A 19,193-nucleotide genomic window follows, 5' to 3' on the forward strand; every position below is an offset into this window, starting at 1 on the left:
TCATGCACCTTGTCAAAGTGTGTTTTGCCAGCCTACTCTGATGGAAGGGAGAAGATACTGGTGGCAAGGAAGAGCCTTCACCAGAGGTGTAATTTGCCTGTGTTTGAGGACGTATGCTCCTACTTTGCTCTAATCACAGAATTATTTGCTCATTTACCAGGTAGAAAATACGTTTAAAACTACAGTTCCTGTCCTTGTTTCACTAATTGACTAAAATAGCTTCCCCCAAACTTTCCAGTGCAGTCACATCTGCCCCTTTTTTGGGCTAGAGCAGCCTTTGGCATTGTTTGTAGTGACAGGCTCAGCCCTGTTGCAAATCTTGTTCCATACCTGGCTGTTACAAGCTGGGCATCCAGGGAGTGTTTTCAGGGACAGCAGCATTTACAGGTCTGCAGCAGCTAAATGCAGCCTCGGGATAAGTGTGGCAGGATCAAGGCCAGCTCCATGTAGGACAGAGTTTGGCACTGAACAAGATTACAGTGCCAGAGACAGAGCAAGTCACAGGCACTCCTTCCAGAGGTGATTTTGGGCAGCAAACATTTGTTTGGATTGGACTGTAGGTCTGAGCACAGCTCACTCTGGGTTTAACAAAACCAAGGAGTTTCATAGCATCCTTCTCCCAGCTCCCCCAGAGCAGGGGGTCTGCTTCACAGGGCGCATCCCAGCTCTGGGAGACATGCTGGGCAAACTGGTTGCTGCTCTGGGAGCAGCAGGACATCCCTTGTTTATCTGCACAGCATTTCTGGCTGAGGCTCTTCCTAGTCTTACCAGTCTGTTTGTAAGGGCCATTGGAGCAACACTTCTGCAGCTTGCAGGGAGAGCCTTGTTTACTCAGAGACAACTGTAACTTTTTTCAGACTTGTTTGTAATTTGCTGAAGCCTTCTCTGTACACTGTGTCATGTTTTTCCACTTGTCTACTGTGATAATAAACAGCTTTTTAAAGAACAAGCTGCCTGCAAGTGCTCGGGCTCTGCTGAAGCCCTGTGGAGCAGACACTTGGCTGCATCAAGATGGGACAGTGACACCCCAACTAATTCTGGCTGCAGACAAGAGAGAGGAGCTGCCACAGCTGGAGAAGGCCTTTCACAGCTGCCATTGCCCATGAGGGGCCCTTCCAACAGCAGGTGCCAATCCAGTTAGGGGCAGCGAGGGAAAGCACAGTGGTGCCTCAGGGAATGTGCTGCAGCCGTGCTGCACTCCTGGAGTCCTCCTGCCCCACTGACTGCAGGAGCTCTTCTCATTTCCACCTCCTGCTGCTGGGGGCAAAGACTTGTTGGCTGGAAGTGTCACCACTTGTCTTGGGCTGGTGCAAACTGTGTGTGTTTACTGGTGCCAGGTGACGCTGCAGCCCTCAAGGAAGCCCTGCTGTGACACAGTGCAGTCCTGCTCCAGTCGAACACTGCCAGGTCCTCAGGACAGGGTGTTTGTCTGAGCCTGGCATGGCTCACTGTTGTCACACGTGTCTCCAGGTGCCAGGCCTCAGTTCATGACTTGCAGGGTGGTGCAAGGCCATGCAGCCTTTGCTCTTCAACCACAGCCAGGGCAGGATCCCAATCCCACTGTTCCATGCTGAGGGAGTGGTACTGATGCCAAAAATACAGCAAGACACCTGTTGCTGTTGACCTCGTTTCAGAGAGACGAGACACACTCTTTTCAGGAGTGAAAAAAGCTTTATTTTTCACATCCCTTTGTATAGTTTTATAGATCCTCCCATGTCTATCTCCTGTTGGTCAGTAACAAGCTGTGACCCCATGGTAATTGGTCAGTCTTGGACAAGGCGTCTATGTGCAAGAGAGGGTTGTTTGTCAGATACTCTTTTCATTCTTAAAGCTGAGACAGTTGGGATTGTTGAAACAGGTGCAGGAAAATAGCCCTAATCTGTAGAATAATTTTGCAGAGAAACAAGTTGTTTTTGCTGTTGCAGGCTTCTGTTTTCATGAAGAGATGTTGGCTTTCTCAGGGCTGTGTCGCACCAAGTCAGGATCCAGACTGCAAGGCCTTATACACACCTGCTGTTTGCCACCACAGACACCCATAACTGCTTTTCTGGAGCTTCATTCTGCTCCCTTACCTTGTGTCAGCAGACAAAATGAGGAGCCCACTGCAGAGCTGTACAAATGGCTGCAGTCAGGCTGCATCAGAGCCAGGTGAACAGAGCGAGGGATGGGTTTGCCGTGAGGAAGGAGAGATCACTGCAGAAACCACTCACTTTTCAACTGATGGAACGAGTAATCTCAAGCTGCAGCTCTACACAAAGGCCTCAACTGCTGCTTTAGTAGGTAGAAACAAACAGCAGGATTGCACTAGATGAAAATGGAGGCCAGGCTGGGAGCTGCCAGCTGCACTCAGGGACTCCAAATTTACTCACAGGAGGAGGTTTCCCCTGTTTGCTGGAGGCTCTCAGTTGCTCTGTGGAATAGGTCAGCCTTCTGAGAACACAGCAGAGCTACTGAGGCAAGTCTTTCCTCACTTGCCAGAGTGGGGAGAAAAGGTGAGAGGAGGCAGGGAGTGTCACAAGTGCTGGGGGAGTCCCTCTTCAATCCTGGGAAATTGCTGATGGAATCCCCTGTGAATCTCGACAGGGCTGAGGTCAGCCAGTCCCAGAGGTAAATGGAGCTGATGGCACAAGCTGCAGAGTTTGAAATAGCTGCCCTCAGGTACATAGGGGGACATGAAAACAGGGATGATGTTTCAGAGAAAACAGCAGGAGGAGCTTCAGGAGCATCAAGGCATGAGAGGTCACAGCAGGTGGGTGAAGGAATAAAAACTGGCCTTACTCAGCCAGGGACAAAAACTACAGTCATTGCTTTATACTGGGAAAGCAGGAAATGTCCTGTGCCTGTTGCAGACAGGGAGTCTCTGGGCAATGCACTGGAAAACAGCAGGTTTCGGGCAGTGCTGATGCCACCTCACCCACTCGAGGTCAGGTGGCACCCGCAGGGCTCAAGCAACCCTTTAGGGTGGCAGTACATAAATCCCTGCCACACACAGGGCCTGCAGCTGCTGCTGGCACCAGGGCTGCTGGCAGGGGGGCTCTCAGCAGCCCCATTGTGCAGTGCTGGTCTGAGAGAGGTGCCAGCTTGCCCATGCCAGCCCCACGCAGGCAGCTGGCTCGGGAGGTGGCTGCTGGTGACACGGCTGAGGGGACACCTCCATCGCTGCAGCCCGGCTGCACAAGTGTCCCCCTTGCTCCCGTGGGGCAGGGAGCCAGAGCTCCAGCTGCAGCAAACCCCGTGCAAACAACTAAATTATGCCCAGCCTCTCCTGTCTGGGGATTCCCTTTGTACACTGAAGGCAGCAACTTAATTAGCTGCTAAAGCCTCGCAAGCCGGGAGAGTTGGACCTCACGGACTGCAGCAAATGAAGCCGTCAAGCTTTCCTGCTCCCATTACCTGCCAGACGCTTTAATCCTGAGTTTAGCAGATACTAATCCCGGCCCGGGTGACTTGTGAGGAGGAAGGCTGCTCCCTTGAGAAGTCACCCGGGTCCGCAGGGGAAGGGAGCGGCAGAGAGGAGCCCGGCGGGGCGGGAGCAGCCCCGCGGTGCTCACGGGCCTCGGTGACAGGCCCCGATGGGGCTCGGGGAGAGGCCTGGCAGCTTCCTCTTCCTCCTGTTTGAAGCCAGCTTACAGAAACAACGAGGAGGGAAGGGAGGGGGGAGGCTTTGTTAAAATGTAAACGCGTGTTCAAACAAAGCAATCTGTAAACAGGAAGAAAGGAAAGTAGGGCAGAAGCTCGACACAAAGCATGACTCCGAATACAAGGGGCCAAATGCGGAGGCACAGAGCACCTGCCATTTTCCAGCGGGCTCAGCTGGGGCCGTGTCCCTGCGCCTCAGATCTGCCTCCTCTATGCTCCCCTGCCTTTACGAGGAGTGAGTCATCTTGCGTCAGCTGAGGATGGGCTTTATGCAATTATTTATTTATGTCAAACCCTCCTCCCTGCCACCATGCATCCCTGATCTCATCCCCCCTCAGAAAACAGATGCTTTATTACATGAGGGCTGGAAAACTCCATCTCACTTGGCTTTTGCTGAGGCTCCTTGTTTCCCAGTGGCTGGCTGGCAAGGAGACAGCAGGAATGAGCTGCACAGCACCTCACAGACAGTGTGCTCTGCTTGCTTTGCTTTTTGGACACCAGCACCCCTCTCCCTGCAGGGTGGGATGGAGCAGGGAGCCTCCTCTAGTGAACAAACACGCTGGGGGATGTTTGCAGACACCAGCAGGCTCCGGCCTGCACCCCCCCAGGCACAGACATTGCTCAGGTGTCATAGCCTCAGAAGGAGAATGAGACTTTACAGAACAAGGCACTCAAAAGCCAGAGGAGGGATTTCCCTGTTTAGCTCCTGTTGCTGCAGGGGGCTCTCTTAGGTGCCAGGTGTGTGTTGCTCCCCTCTTTCTGCTAAAAACAACACAGCATCCAGAAGTGGACATGGACCACTAGCTGTAGCAAACAACAGTGTGTGGTAGCAGGGCCAGACACACACACACACACACACACGTGTACAACATCACCATCTATTGCTGACAGTTCCCAGGAATACCCTGGGGCCAGCACAGCATCCCAGTTCACCCTACGGGACAAGCAACCTGGGGCAAAGGTGGCATGTCCCATGTCCCAGCCTCCCAGCCACAGGGAGGAAGGTAGAATGTGATACTGACAGATGCTACTAATTTAAATTTCACACATGAAATCCTGTACCTACTGAACTGGAATGATTTCCAGCAGATTTTTCTGATGCAAAGCCAAACTCAGCTCTGACTAGTTATCAATTGCTTCCATAACACAGCTCAGGACTGAGCAGGAAAACACAGAAATGACCAGCAGTTAAGGAAGGAATTCAGGCTTTCCAGAAGGCGACTGGGAGGAGTGGCTGGGGAAGTGGGGAGGGGTGGTGGAAAGAAAGTTACTCTAACAAATGATAGGAACATGTTCCTCAGTTATTGCATCCAACTGTTTCTGGGTGCAGGCTTGAATAATTTATGCATTAGAACTATCATCTCCCACAGAGAGAATTGTGATTATCCAAAAGTCACTGTGCTTTAGCAATGGGTTCAGCTTCCCCAGCCACACCAAAAGGCTTATCTCAAAAGTGGAGCAAGGATGTGCACACAGCCATGGGGGAATCTCTGCCATAAATCCGTGGATCATGTTCCATCAGCCTGCACAAGTCACCCTGTCTGGGAGCAGCACCCAAGAAGCATCTCCTGCCTGGAGAGTGAACTCCTTTCATTTTCTCCCACATCCTCCACATAACCTTGGTGAAATGCACTTGGTTTTACTCAGAGCACCCACAGCTCCACTCCCAACTGGTGTAGAGGGAGAGGTGTAAAATCACACCTTCCCCGCAGCAGACTTACCCCGTACACTATCTGAAACCACATGGCTCATCTGTGCTCCTGTCCTTATCTCACTTTACATTCAGCACAAGGGCTACAGCTCCCCAGCTTCTGCCAGGCCAGGCAGGAAGGTTTGGAGAGGTAACACAGCCAGCCAGGTCTCTCACACACACAGCTACCTGCTGCAGGTGACCTGACTTGCAGAGCTGCAGCCACTGCCCCAGGAGAAAGTTTCCAGGCAGTCCACATCACAGTGCTCTGCCCTTGTCAGGATGCTCCACTGGAGAACAATTTAACACCCGCAGTGGCTCTGGGCAGAAATTCCCTCCTCCAGCAACATGTCTCTGCAGGAGGCTGTTATAGTGGCCTCCTTCCAGCTGTTTAGGGACAGACCAGAGTGCTGGGAACCATCTGGGACAAAGAAATCCATGCACTGCCCAGCCACAGGTATGGTGTCAGGGAATCAGTTTTAAAGAGGTAACTATGAAGTGTTTGGGGAGGAAGCTAAAGTGGTATTTGGGTTTGAGGAAACTGAAGGAAAGAGCAGCTATTAATTTAACTTGATCCTCTGATGGGGGTTCCCAGACTCCAGGTGATGAGAAAGGACTGTTTGCTACCATCTTTGCCCCATATTCCCTTTTTGTTTTTTTCCTTTGGAAACCACCCCTGAGTTCCCTACCTGCGGACCTGGCAGCTCTAACTTATGCTCACCTTGAAGGCCATCATGTCTGCTGAAGATCTACAGAGGATGCATTAACCAGAGACATCTCACATCCAGCCTCCAGCCACCCCCAACCAAAACAGCAGCTACATCAGCTCTTGTCTGCTGAGACCTTCCCTGGCCAGAGGGATACAAGCCTGCCACATGACTGCTTGTGGGACAGGTGAGGAGTGAGAGGGACTCAGAAGGACCAGCGGCTGGCCTGGAGGGTTGCACTCCCACCTGCAGGACTGCAGCAAGGTGAGATGCCAAACTGCTTTTCTGGCTGTGGCTCTAAACCATGCCCTGCTTTTCCTTCCTCTGCTCCAGCTCAGACATACAGAAGTTCTGTCCCACAGCAATGCCTCTTTCACCAATACTTCAAAAAAAAATCACCTGGAAGTGTGAGGAAAACTGTGCTTCAAAAGATTTATTACATATATTTGTACATATTTTACATGAATGGAATGTTAAACATACAACCTAAAAATCAATAAAAAAATATTTTCATTCGTGATTATGTACTGGCAAACCACTGAAAAGAGTACCTTAGAACAACTTAAGTCAACTTGCAATCATACTGCTCAATTAAAAAAAACCAAAACAAAACAACAAAACAAACAAATATATTTTACATTTACATTAGACATTGCAAATTACATTCCAATTTCTGCTCCCGGTAATGAAGGAAGGTATCTTGTCTATTACCACTGCACGTACAGGTGGCATTTCAGAAGCTAGCATGGACTTCCCTCTAACTCACTGTGGGCAAGGTTAGCTCTGTAGGAAGAGGCATATAAAAAAGGGGAGTACACACTCTGCTCCCTCCCAGCAGGTATCTGCCAAAGGGTGGGAAGAGCCAGAATGAGATTTGTAATCAAGGGATAAAGGTTAACGCTGGATCACCACTCATTCAGTGCCACACTGCAGCTCTTAAAATTTGTTGCAAGTAGTTTTTATGTAGTTCACTAAAGCATCCCCTCTACAGCTAAGCCACCTCCCTTCTTCCTTGAAAGTTATAGTGCTTTGGCAATATCAGCTAGGGAAGAATTCTTCACTGTATGGTAACAAATATTCCAGCTTCATCTCAATATATACAAGAGCATAGAATCAAGCTTTGATGTCTCTTCCTCTTAGAATTTCACACCTTGAGAGCTTGTGACCAGTCATGTTGAGAAGTGTTTACTATGAAATATAACCAATTAGCATTAAAAGGGACAGATTTGAGAGAAAACAAGAGGAACAGGATTCAGCAACAGATTATGTTCTTGCAATGTCGGGTTACTTACACTTGAAACTCTGCCAAAATCGAGCAAATCCTATTTATCGTTGCAAAATCTTTGCCAAAGCACACCCAAGGGCAAAAGTCTCTCAAACAGACACGCATAGATTAAAAGCTGCCAGAAAGATCAGTGAGTGGGCTGGCTGCCTTCTACTTCTTGTACACTGGCAACTTATTAGATCCAAGACAGAACCAAGTCAAGCCTTTTTCAGGTGCAGGATATTCCTTTTTCAGGTGCAGGTTACTCCTATGGTGGTTTACCTGAGCAAGTCTTCAACAACTAATAATGCCCCACAGTGAGGTCATTTTACAGCTTATCCCATCATCAGCTCTGATTTACTAATTGAGACATGACTTTACAGAACACAAGCAGCTTGGAAAGCCAGCCTATAATTGTGGAGTAAGATAACCAAATGTAATTTAAGAGTATGGACTGGGTTGGTTTTTTTAATCCCCAACATGCTAAACCATCTCCAACTTGATTTTAGAAGCAGGTGGAGAAACAGAAACATCACAGATTTTTCATTCAGGAAACAAATCCTGGACATAGTTCTGTTGCGGATTTCTCACGCAGAGTGTTTTGAATGACAAAAAGTTAAATGGTAGGAGCTGCATGAAAAAAACCCACATTTGGCTGGATTGTAGGAAATCTGTAAGAAGCCTTCTCTTACAGTTACAACCTCTTACATCACTTTTGCTGATGCCAATGGAAAGCCTATTTATATAGGAATATGGCCTAACATATATCTCATCTTCAGCTAGACGGGGAAGAAATGGATACTAAAATGACTTTTAAGCTTGGAAGGGTGGAAAGTGAATAATCAAATATAGCACTCATCAAAAAAAGAGATAATCCTCCACTACCAAAGGTGAGCTGGAAGATCCCATAGTAGCACTTCTGCACTCCCAGGTGTGTGGTAGTCTCTCAGCAGGAAAATCCCAACTGCACAGTAGAATTAGTACCAAATTTGCACACAAATACTCCTTCAATACAGCAAAGTGGCTAAAAGCCACAAGAATCTCAGAGATCACTGCCTGCATCAAAACCAACGTTTTGCCACCATTTACAAAGAGAGATGGTAACATTCCGTGCCAAGTCCCTTGCTTTTAGTGGAGCACAGCAGAAATGGAGCAAGTTTCTAAAGCCCTCACACAGAAATGTCAGTGCACTAAAAGCGTTCTTAAGCACATCTCACATATTATACATATCCCTCCAGAAACACTAAAGATACACATTTCTGAATAAAAATTATCTTTCCCATATTTGCTGAGATTTTAGTTTCCTGGGAGTCTGTTGTACCAGCTCTCCAGCCTTTCAGCAAGGCTTAATTAAAAACCCAATGCTCCTAAAATTAAGTAGGATAAATGTATAAATCTTGAGATTCAGTCATAAATCCCTTTACATCATAAGGGGAGAAGCAGGGAAAAAACCAAGGTCACAAGTACCCACCCACAAACATGTACATAGCCTACATGTTTTCCATTCCAAAATACCCAGTACACTTCCCCTTACTTGTAGTCAGGTTAGCTGTCATCATCAAGACCATCTGGTTTTGGCTTTATCCCTCCCAAAAATAAAATACCAATAATTTGTGGTGTGCTTCATATTTTTGCTTTTACATCCCACTCAACTCATTGCTGAATGTACACACTGCAAGAAAATGAGCTACCTCCTTCCAAAGGGAAGCATTATTATAGACATACTGACTTGTAAGAGCCAGGACAAAGGGTGCCCTGTGCTGACAGCAGTCTTGACTCCCTTGTTATTGTACGGGCTATGGTTAAATGCAAACCAACTCACAGCCACCTCCACTATGAACTTCAAAACACGAGCTGCTACCGAAGAGACATGGGTATGTTACAAGTTCAGAAAAATCACACATTTGAAAACAGTGTCAAATCTACTCTTCCCCTGCTGGCAAGCAGCATGTTTATGGCAGACCTGAGTATGGGAATTATTTCACACCCTTACATACTTGGGGAAGATATAGGCCAGATGACAGAAAATACTCTGAAACAGCACAGAATTGGCAATCTCAAGATATTTACAGGCAAAGAAGCATATCGCACCGAAATTGAAGTTATTGCTTCTTGTGGACAAGTGTGGTGTTCCTTGTTTGAGACACAGGACTTTTTTGGTGTTTATTTTTCCCTTCTGAAGCACAATGAGTTGACATCCCTGTGAGGACATTTTCAAAATGAAGGTGTTGTCTGTGACTAGAGCTGTGCCTACAGCATGGTCATCACCAGCTGATGGTGACAGAAAGCTTACCTAGGTGAGTTTCCACTGGTGTTTTCAAACCCAAGCATTGCTCTCATGCTTCCAGGGTCATTCCAGGCTTGGTCTGTGTTACAGGTTTGGATACAAGAAAACCTCCCATTGTCTTTCAGAAGAGATTTATGGATACCAAGAACATCAAACTAAAGCTGACCTCGTATCAGTTCCTCAAATAATCCAAGAAACTGCTGCTCTACTGTGCTGATGGAAGCAGCCATGGACTCCTGCCTGCAAAAGCTTCACCAGTGCAATAGCTAGTGACCTGCTTTTCCAACACTGTTCCTAAACAGTGGGACAATAGTCCCAACTGCTGGGTCTTTAAATCAGCTACTTCCATCTGAATACAGAAGATGAAGGGTTTTGAGGAAACAATAAGTGAACTAGAAGTATGAACTACCAAAACTGAGCTCAAGTTGTACACAGATTTATGATTCTTGTATTTACGGACTTAACCCTCAAGCCAAAGACTATCTATGACCTCAGAGCACAGGACATCAAAACACTGACCTACCCCCTTTACATGACTACTGGTGAGTTTCTGCAGGCATGAAGCCAACAGTAAACATTAAATCAATGCAAATGGAAAAGTTTTACTTTCAGAAGATATCAAGAGTTTAAAACATTGGGAAAACGGGCCTGCAGGCAAAACCACTATTTGAGTATCACAGGTGCTGTAATTCCTCATCCCCTCCCTCCCTCCCCCAAGATAATACAAGGCAACACAAATATTCTTGTCAAAAAAGGACTCTGTACAGGGAATGACTGTACATTTGATGTGACTACAGAATCAAATGTGTGACAAAATGATTCTGCTCCCACTGAAAAAGAGAACTCAACAGGGCCCCATAGCTTACAGGTTCAGCTGAAACCAGTGATGCAAGCCCAAAAGTATAGAAACTGCACTGGCAATTATGACAATTATCTAGTTTGGACTCCTTTAGATTTGCAGCGTAACAAAGGCATTTTACAGAGCAACATTCAGGAGAAAATGTTATCCAGGGAAGAACTGCTCTTCAAGCAAGATGGGAGAGTTTAAGAACATGAACTGCACTTCTTCTCCAGATAGCAGTAGTTGCTCCTGTTCTTTGCCCTTTTTGATATAAATCACAGCAGCAACAGAGAGAAATGTGTACTTAAACAAAACAAACAAACAAAACAAAGAAAAAAAACCAAAACCCAACCAGAATTATTTATGTACAAGAAAAAGTCTGAAGTGTTGTGCAACTTATTTTAGCTATTGAAACTCACTAAGAATACTGTTGCTAATAAATATTCATAAACTCTTCCCTGTGTTGTGAAATTCAGAAACTACTACGATTAATCCTCGATATAAAAAGTATGCTTCTAAACCCTGATATCTGTTCCAGTTCATTGTCTTAAAAAAAAATTATTAATTTTAACTGTGATACTTTGTGGGAACTAATACATATCCACAGTTTTACTTGGTGTACCCACCCAGAGACATCCTCTGTTTTGTGGAGCTCTGGTATACCAATATAATACAGTAAAATAATAATAAATTAAATAAATGCAGATGAATTTAAAAAAAAAAAAAGAAAGATAGAAAAAACCCAAACTAAACGAAAACCCACACTGTCAAATGCTGGTCTCCACATGAAGACACCAAGGGTTTAGATGCAATGTACTACAGATCCTGCGACCGAAAAACACATTCAAACAAGGAAACATGAACTTGTGCATATTCGAAAAATAAACACAAATCCCACCTCAATGTAATCTTGCCCATGCCTATAAAAACCTCTCCCCATGCCACACTTGCAGTTATTCATTTACACCTCAGGAGGCAGCCTGGAGATGAGAGTAGTACAATAAAATAATTACCTGAAACATCTTTAAAAAAATACCCGTTAAACAAATTACCTTAACTGGCAGCACTTAAAATTGGTAATTCATTTCTTTTTCCTATTTTAAAAAAAGTTGCATAGCTGTAAGATTCTGCTTTGCTGCATTTCTTTCTGTCGTTTTGACTCATGAGCAATACAAGAGACGTTTTAGTTACTTAAATAGCAATACAATGTGCAGATTTCAACAATCTCTATAGCTTGATCAATATAAATTAGTTACCTGTCTTGGTTTTACTCTTTGGACTGCATTGTGACAAAGGTTTAGTTACAAAACTTTGAAATACAGTATTCCTACACAGAGCGGGTTATGTTTTCTGTTCTTGAAAAAAGTGAAGAACTTAAAACAGGGTGTGAATTCAGTAAATTAAGGTCACACTGTTAGATTTTATTTAGTTTGCCATGTACTGTTCTTCAGCCAACGAGAAGGTGAAAACGTTCCCACTCCGATCTGGGGCCATTCCCCTGCAAGGGTCTCAGAGAGCACGTATCGAACGTCTCCACTTCCACTGGAGGCAGTAGGAAACGTCCAATAACTCGCTTCTTCACAGAACCAGAAGTTAGGCTGAAATTTGGAACTTTGGCCTTCGATACAAAACAGTGTCAGTAATGTCTCTGGGGAGTCGATTGTTACAGGATGTGCAGCATTTTCAAAATCCCTGTGTGTCCTTTGCATGAGTGTTTGGTATACTGAGCACTACTGTCAAGTAACGGTGTCTGCAGTGCTTTCTCCGTGTCACTGTCCATCTTTGCCTTGTTCAGCCACAAAGAACTAAGTCTCAAGCCAGGCACGCTGTGTTCAGCAAGAGAACCTCACATCTCCTATGTTTTCTGATCAGTGGAAGCAGCTGTTGGAAAAGCAGAGGAGAAAATACCATTATTTCAGTACAGAAACCATTCAAACAGCACGAGCACAACAACTGAGTTTTCCTTCCCCTTTTTTCCTAAGTCCCCGGTTATCACCATCCCTGCTGTGGAAAAAGCAAATAGAATTTAACATGAGGCAGGACAGCCATGAGCATGTACAGAGACACAGGTGTTCATGAACAGCATGCAGCCTTCTGCCACAACCAGATATTGGTGGCAATATAGGAAATGTGTTTGGTTATTAATTTTGGCTAAGACTGCCCCGAGATTAAAACATAGCAGGATATCTTCCTTGAAGTTTTCTTTGCTAGCCCTACCACACACATGAAGAAACATGAAACAAATGCACAAATAAATGCTAGTCATGAATACTCAGATTTTTTTTTAACTTCCTTCAGAACAACAAAACCAAACTCTCAGCTACCAGATAGGATTTCAGATATCTCTATTTCTCTAAGATTTATGATTGTTGGTGTGCTTCACAATGCTTAGGGGCAATTACTTAATATAAGATAAAGTTTTTGAGTCAGTCAACTAAAGAATGAAACTATCATTTAAACTTTTAACACAGATTGCAGATCTGCAACCATTAACACAAAACATAGGCTGGAAAAATGCAAACTTCTGTGAGATGGGATAGAAACATGTCAACATTTTTTATTTATTTATATGCTTTAAACATTCTGGAATGCATTAACATTAAGGTAGTTTTGAAAATACCTAGTTTCAACTTTTTCATGATTCCGAAAGACTTCTGTCAAAAATACATGCTCACAGAACAATCCAAAATGACACAATTGTATTATTTTAATTTTGTTTCATTTCTATGGAAAAATACTCTTAGAAAGTTAATGCTAAAGGTTTCTTGACACTGACTTGCCACTTTCCAGTACTAAAACTGGAAAGACCACGCCATGCAAGGATGTAGAAACCTTCTGCCTATATTGCAATATACATCAATCCTTACTGATTAATATTGTAGCTCTGAGACACAGTAGTAAATTCACAATTAAAAAGAAATAGTACAGTTATTTCAGGTAGTCAAGATATTTATTGTTGGAACATAAATAAACATTACCTAAAAATATGAATCTTGTCTTAATCTGATGGATGCTCAGGGCAAGATCTATTTACTTCAAACCATTCATCTATGCAGCTGTTGGATACATGACAAAAAATGAGAACAATTGACATGAATACAAGTAATATTTAGCAGTAGGATATGAATATAAATTGGTTTCTCCATTTCAATGACTAGTAGAATTTTATATTATACAAAGAAATATATGCATATACACACATCAGAGGAAAAATTAATAACCCCAAACCACAGTAATACTTGGGTATTAAACACTGTTGAAAACCTAAATTTCTTAAGTGTTAAAATTTTCTAAGGAAACATTTTACAAATTACAGATTTCATACACAGGTTAATTAGCTACTAACATCATCTTGCTTATATCATTCACTGACATTTTACTTTCTGTAAAGTACAGACACTTATTAAAAAACAATATGAAACAGGTTAAAAACCCAATCCTCTCCCTGCCCAACTCTATTAGCATTTGACAGAACTTAAGCCCACACGACCTAACTCCTCAGCCATGACACACATTCCTTCCCCATCCACTTGGTTTTCCAGGAATGAGAAGCTTGTAGCAGGAAAAATGAAGTTCAAATGCATTTGGTATAGATGCAGAAAGATGTAATTTTAAAAAACAACTTTAAGGCTGCTACTGCTGTTTCTTTGTTATTTTTAAATGCAAAAAGCAACTAAGTTTAAGCACTTCTTTAAGCACCCCTTAAGAAGGGTTACCCCATAAATGCAACCTTGTGAAATTTTACATCCATTCCAGTAAGGAATACTTGCCCTTTATGATATATGCAGAGGCAAGGCAGCCGTGCTATAGTATCTCCTTGCTGCAGCTCTTCCAGACATATTGCACACTCCCCAGCATCTTTACTCAGCACATCCTCTGGGGAAAGAGCACAAAGTGAAAGGGTTAAGAATCAGACTACTACAAGCAAAACGTTATTTATTCAGAACATCAAGGACAGCTATTGAAGAAGGTATTTTTTTGTCCTGCAGAAAGGCAAGGATCAGTGACACACCAACTGACTGAAGATTCATTATGAGAACCCATGCTCAGTTTTCAGCTTGGAAGTTAAGTTCAAGCCTGAATGTAACATTTCTTCTGACAAGGCACTGTAGGTAAATAACCAGGTAAAGTTCTTCCTAGCTTCTAAACACTTAGCCTGTCATTTGATTTTTCTACTCTCCTACTCATCTCTCTTGTATACATCTGGCTTCCTTCCACCAGCCTTGCTGGTAACTCATATTTCACACCTTCAAATTCTTCTCACCACGCTAGCATGTTCTACATCCCATCCACCTTTTTCTCAGTGTAAAGTATGAAACTGCCAACTGTAGGAATGTGAGATTTCCATGAAGGAAAGGTCATTGCGGTGTAGCTCCAGTGAGTCCTGGAGAATGAATTTTTTGCAGCATTTTTTGCATTACCAAGTCCGAGAACAAAGGAGGAAAAAGTAAATCACTAGGAATGCAAAAGAGTTGGCTTTCACTAAGAAGTTTCTGGGAAAACATATTATTTTTAATAAAAACCTTCTCTCTTGGACACTTCTCTTAGCCAGAATGTGGGATGTAGAATTCAGTCTTAGCACAAACAGAAGATCACATAAGGCCCTGTTTGTCAGATGCAGATTAGAAGTCCCTGTTAGACACAGCCTCATACTCCAGAGGGCACTCCCAACAAGAGACCATGTAGCAACCAAACTGGCAGATCAGAAAGGTGCACACTTGGCAAAGTAAGTCCACATGCTCAAGTTTCCATGGTTTCATGGGAAAAGCTTCCTCTTCATTGCCAAAAGGCACCTCGAGTGATTGCTTATGGAGAGTTTGCAGCTATGACTGAGAAACCAGCAGCTCTGTGCTGTTCTCTCCTGTGGCTCCATCACCACTGGCATTCCAAACACAGAGAATGACAGACTACTAGAAAGCTACCACGGCAGCAAGAAAGTAAAAGGAAATTAGATTACATTGTTTCTATTAAATGACAGTCAGCCGTCTTGCAAGTGCTTAGGGCTCTAAAGCAGTGCTTATTTCGGTCTCCACTGCATTCATTGGTTATGCTAAAAATCCTGTATAATGCCACATGTGTAGCACCTTCATGGAGATGTGAAAAATATCTAGCATGAAGTGAACTATTATAAAGAAAAACATTTGAAACAAAAATATAAACAATATACATCCACCACAACTAAGAAAATTTTAAAATGTATTTTATGCACAGTAAACTCCTGTTGTTTGATCAGAAACTGTAAGCTTCTCAGAACATTAGAGATACCAGGGAGACAAGATAATTTAAAACAACAGAAAATATTTTAAGAACTCTTACCTGTCAACTTGCCCAGAAGAGGGTGCTAAGGATAAATACTTCCTTGAAATTGTATTTATCCTGACCTGGAGGCAAATACTCTCCAGACACTGTCTGGCTAGAGAGATATCAATCTTTGTCTGATGCTGTCAGACTTCATCCTCCTAGACCACCTCTTTGCAAGACTTTACAAGAACTCCTGTGAGCAGTTCTTTTCTCACAGTTAGGTTGTAGGAAGCAGCACCATTAATAATTCAAGCATGTATCATACATACAGAGCATACTTAATAAAAGTAACTTTTTCCACAGAGTCCCTTTATCAGATCAGCAGCTGTTACCCAAACCAAAATGGGACTAAGATACCTCTAGTGAATTAAATCCCCGTCTCACTCCCTCAAGCACTCTCAAGAGGGAAGCATTTAGTCAAGCTTTGATAAGAGGAATTGAAAAGCTGTCCGATAAAAACACAGTTTATAAAAGAAAGCATTCCTGTGAACAGCTTTCCCATCGTTCTCTATTGTACATGTCTGGCTTATCCTGCACTCCCCAGACTGCACAATGCTTGGGTCTGAACTCCCACTGAGCAATTTAACAAGGTTCTGCACCTTTTGGCTAACATTAGGGCGTGATGCCAATTCAAACATTTGTACCTCCCACCAGCCCTGGCGTAAGTGTCTGACACTCCTTTTATTTTCCCTCCAGTATTCCTGTACTCTCCCTTTTGCCAGTACTGGGCCTACTGCACAAGTCCCTGGCAAACAGCTTGCTGCCCTCCCTGGCTTCACTCCAGGCTTTCCAACTGGGACGAGGCACCAGGCACACACTGGGCTCTGCCCAGTCAGGCCATGGGGAGCTGGTGCTGGCACAGACCGGACCTCAGAAACGTGGTGCAGCTCTGCCATCCCTGTGGGAGAGGCTGTGTTAACAGGTCTCAGTGCTCCTCTTCTCTGGAATAATGAGGAATCAGCATTCCCTACTTGTGTAAACCTCATGAATCCTATCTAAGGCTCTTGAGCATAAATACTGAAGGTATGAGTGCAAAAAAACAACAACTGCTCTAAATGCCCATGTGTAACTTGCACATTAACATACTCCAAACCCATATAATTAAGCTTATAATTAATAACACACGTAGAGTGATGACAGCAAAACCAATCCTTCACAGACTTACGACACCTTGGATCTGACTACCTTTTGACCATTTTAGGTGATTTGGATCATCAATCTCAGACAAAGAAAAAGGAATGAATAATCCAGTTAGACCTGGATCTGGTCAGAATTTGTTCTGCAGTCTCCTACACCAACATTGGCTTGTATCAGATGCAAGTCAGTTTAAAGGCCATTTAACAATGACTTTTAAACATACCTGTTACAGAAAAATCTGCATATCATTTTGCACAGAACCACTGCAGTCTGAAGAGGTTTTCGTTTTCACCTTTTCCTGCAGCAGAGTGATTCAGCAGATACATTTTATTTTAAAATTTTTCCCTTAAAAAACCCAAACCAACAACAAAACACACAAACCAAAAGAAGGAGTAAAGCAGCTTAAAACTTCATCAATGTTATGACTAAAACATTTATATCAATGTATTACTTAAATGAAAGTGGGAAGAGGAAATAAGCCACATTCTTCCATTTCGCCCACATGTGGGTACACAGACAAATACCACACCCCCACATCCAAGTGCACTGCCCCTAAGAGGAGGTAAACACTCCTCCACCTTCCCAGCTACTTGAGCAAGTACTCACTAGCCAAAGACTGGTGTTAAAGATGAAATCTTGCAAAAGAGCACAGTATTTCCCTCCTGAGTCTGCTCAAATACTTCTTCCTCTTCTCCTCTATCCCTGGTTACTACTGTTTTAACTTTGGCTTGTCAGTAATTTTTCCTCCTAAGCTTCTGTTTTTATCTTGACTGGAAAATAAATTCTGTGGCATTTCTGCATTTATAGCAAAATAGGTAGTAGAGGATTAAAAAACTGGCATTGTGGCAATTTTGCACATACTTTACCATTTAAAAACTTTTCTTAGAACTTTTGAAAAGGCATCTAATAATTATGAAAGTCACTAACTCAACCATGATTAGGATTATAGGCAATATCTGTGATTAAAGTGTCTTTAAACTGAGGACTGCAAAAGCACATGCACTGCAAAAGTCTATGCACTGCATACCTTCTGGATAAGGTAATTAAAATCTGTGCTGATGCTTTTTGTTTTGCCTTTTAATACACAGGCAGATACAGCCCTAGGCTCAAGAAACTTGAAGTCACAAATCATGGAGATGTCAATATATTTTGGGAGCTATCACTTTATAGCTGCAGTATTTTACTTCACTCTAGGCATTCACTGGAAACAGAACACTAAGTTAGAAACACCTTGACCCAATTCAGATTGACAACTTTTGAAAATGTCTGTATTTTTTCTAAAATTTAAAACCTTATATGTCCATGGAAGCTGCCATCACAACTAGCTTACTAGTGAAGGACACCACAAAGGTCAACCCTTTCAGGAACACTGAAACTTAATTGAAACATACCTTTTGAACAGTATTGGCACTAAAATTGGTAAAACATCAGCCATTAAAAAATATTGATTAAACTTTATTAAATAGTACGTATTACCATGTATCTGCTTTGAAGCTGATGACTAAAAACTGTCTTAGTAAAGTACTAGAGACTGTCTCTGCTTCTTTTTAAATGGAGTATGCAGAGCTCTAGACATCTAGAAACCAATATACTTGTTCACCTGTAGAGCTTGAATTCATCCATATTGCAGAATTTACATTTTTACTACTATCACCTTTGCTGATATCACAAGGAGTCAAGGAGGACCTACACATTTCTACAGGTACCTTACTATTCAGCAGCCAGGAAGCATGTGTGTATGTGATTACACACTTATTAAATGTTACTGACTTCATTTACTAAACCTTTATTGCTTCTGTCACATCTGTTTTTCTCCCTCTCCATTTCTTTCTGGCTGTTTCTTACTATGCTTTCCTCCTCTTCACACTCATTTTCCCTAAAATGTGTTCTCTCTAGACCTGGATTTTCTACCACTCCTCCTGCCCTCCATCATCTCATTTCATTTTCTGCTGCAAAGCAGGCACTGGAGGAAGGAGGAAGAGAGAAATACTTTAAACTATCTGATACAAATAATATGGACAGCCTTCTTATATAGGGTTAATGTCCTTGGGAGAAGTAGACACTAGAATGGAAGGAAAACTATTATGCACAGGAAGTGGTTTTCTTATGTAGCTCAGTGACTGAGCTTTGCAAACTGGTATTGACTGCAAGCAAAACCTGTCTTTCCCAGCCCATCCTAAGCACTCGGAGAGCCAGCAGTTTCTTTGACATTACAGCTGGTTTTTAGTATTCTGGCTGCCACAAGAGGAATACTCTTGATTCTGTAGGGATCATTCTTGGATGACCAGGTCAGCCATCCACTGCTGTTCAAAAGTTGAGGCAGAAAG

General features: G+C 43.3%; 1 protein-coding gene across 1 annotated transcript in view; it reads right to left on the minus strand.

Annotated features, from left to right (window-relative positions):
* Positions 1–11,676: 11,676 nt before the first annotated feature.
* The window catches only part of ZNRF2 (zinc and ring finger 2), a 53,786-nt gene continuing 46,269 nt past the window's right edge, over positions 11,677–19,193 (minus strand). Inside the window, exons 3-5 of the mRNA XM_030968137.1 lie at positions 14,199–14,304; positions 13,407–13,484; positions 11,677–12,309 (exon numbers count right to left, since the gene is read on the minus strand). Of these exons, the coding sequence (XP_030823997.1) occupies positions 13,427–13,484; positions 14,199–14,304 (164 nt within the window). The 3' untranslated portion in view covers positions 11,677–12,309; positions 13,407–13,426. The remainder of the gene's footprint in view (positions 12,310–13,406; positions 13,485–14,198; positions 14,305–19,193) is intronic.

Source organism: Camarhynchus parvulus, chromosome 2 (assembly GCF_901933205.1).
Source record: "Camarhynchus parvulus chromosome 2, STF_HiC, whole genome shotgun sequence".
Lineage (NCBI taxonomy): Eukaryota > Metazoa > Chordata > Aves > Passeriformes > Thraupidae > Camarhynchus > Camarhynchus parvulus.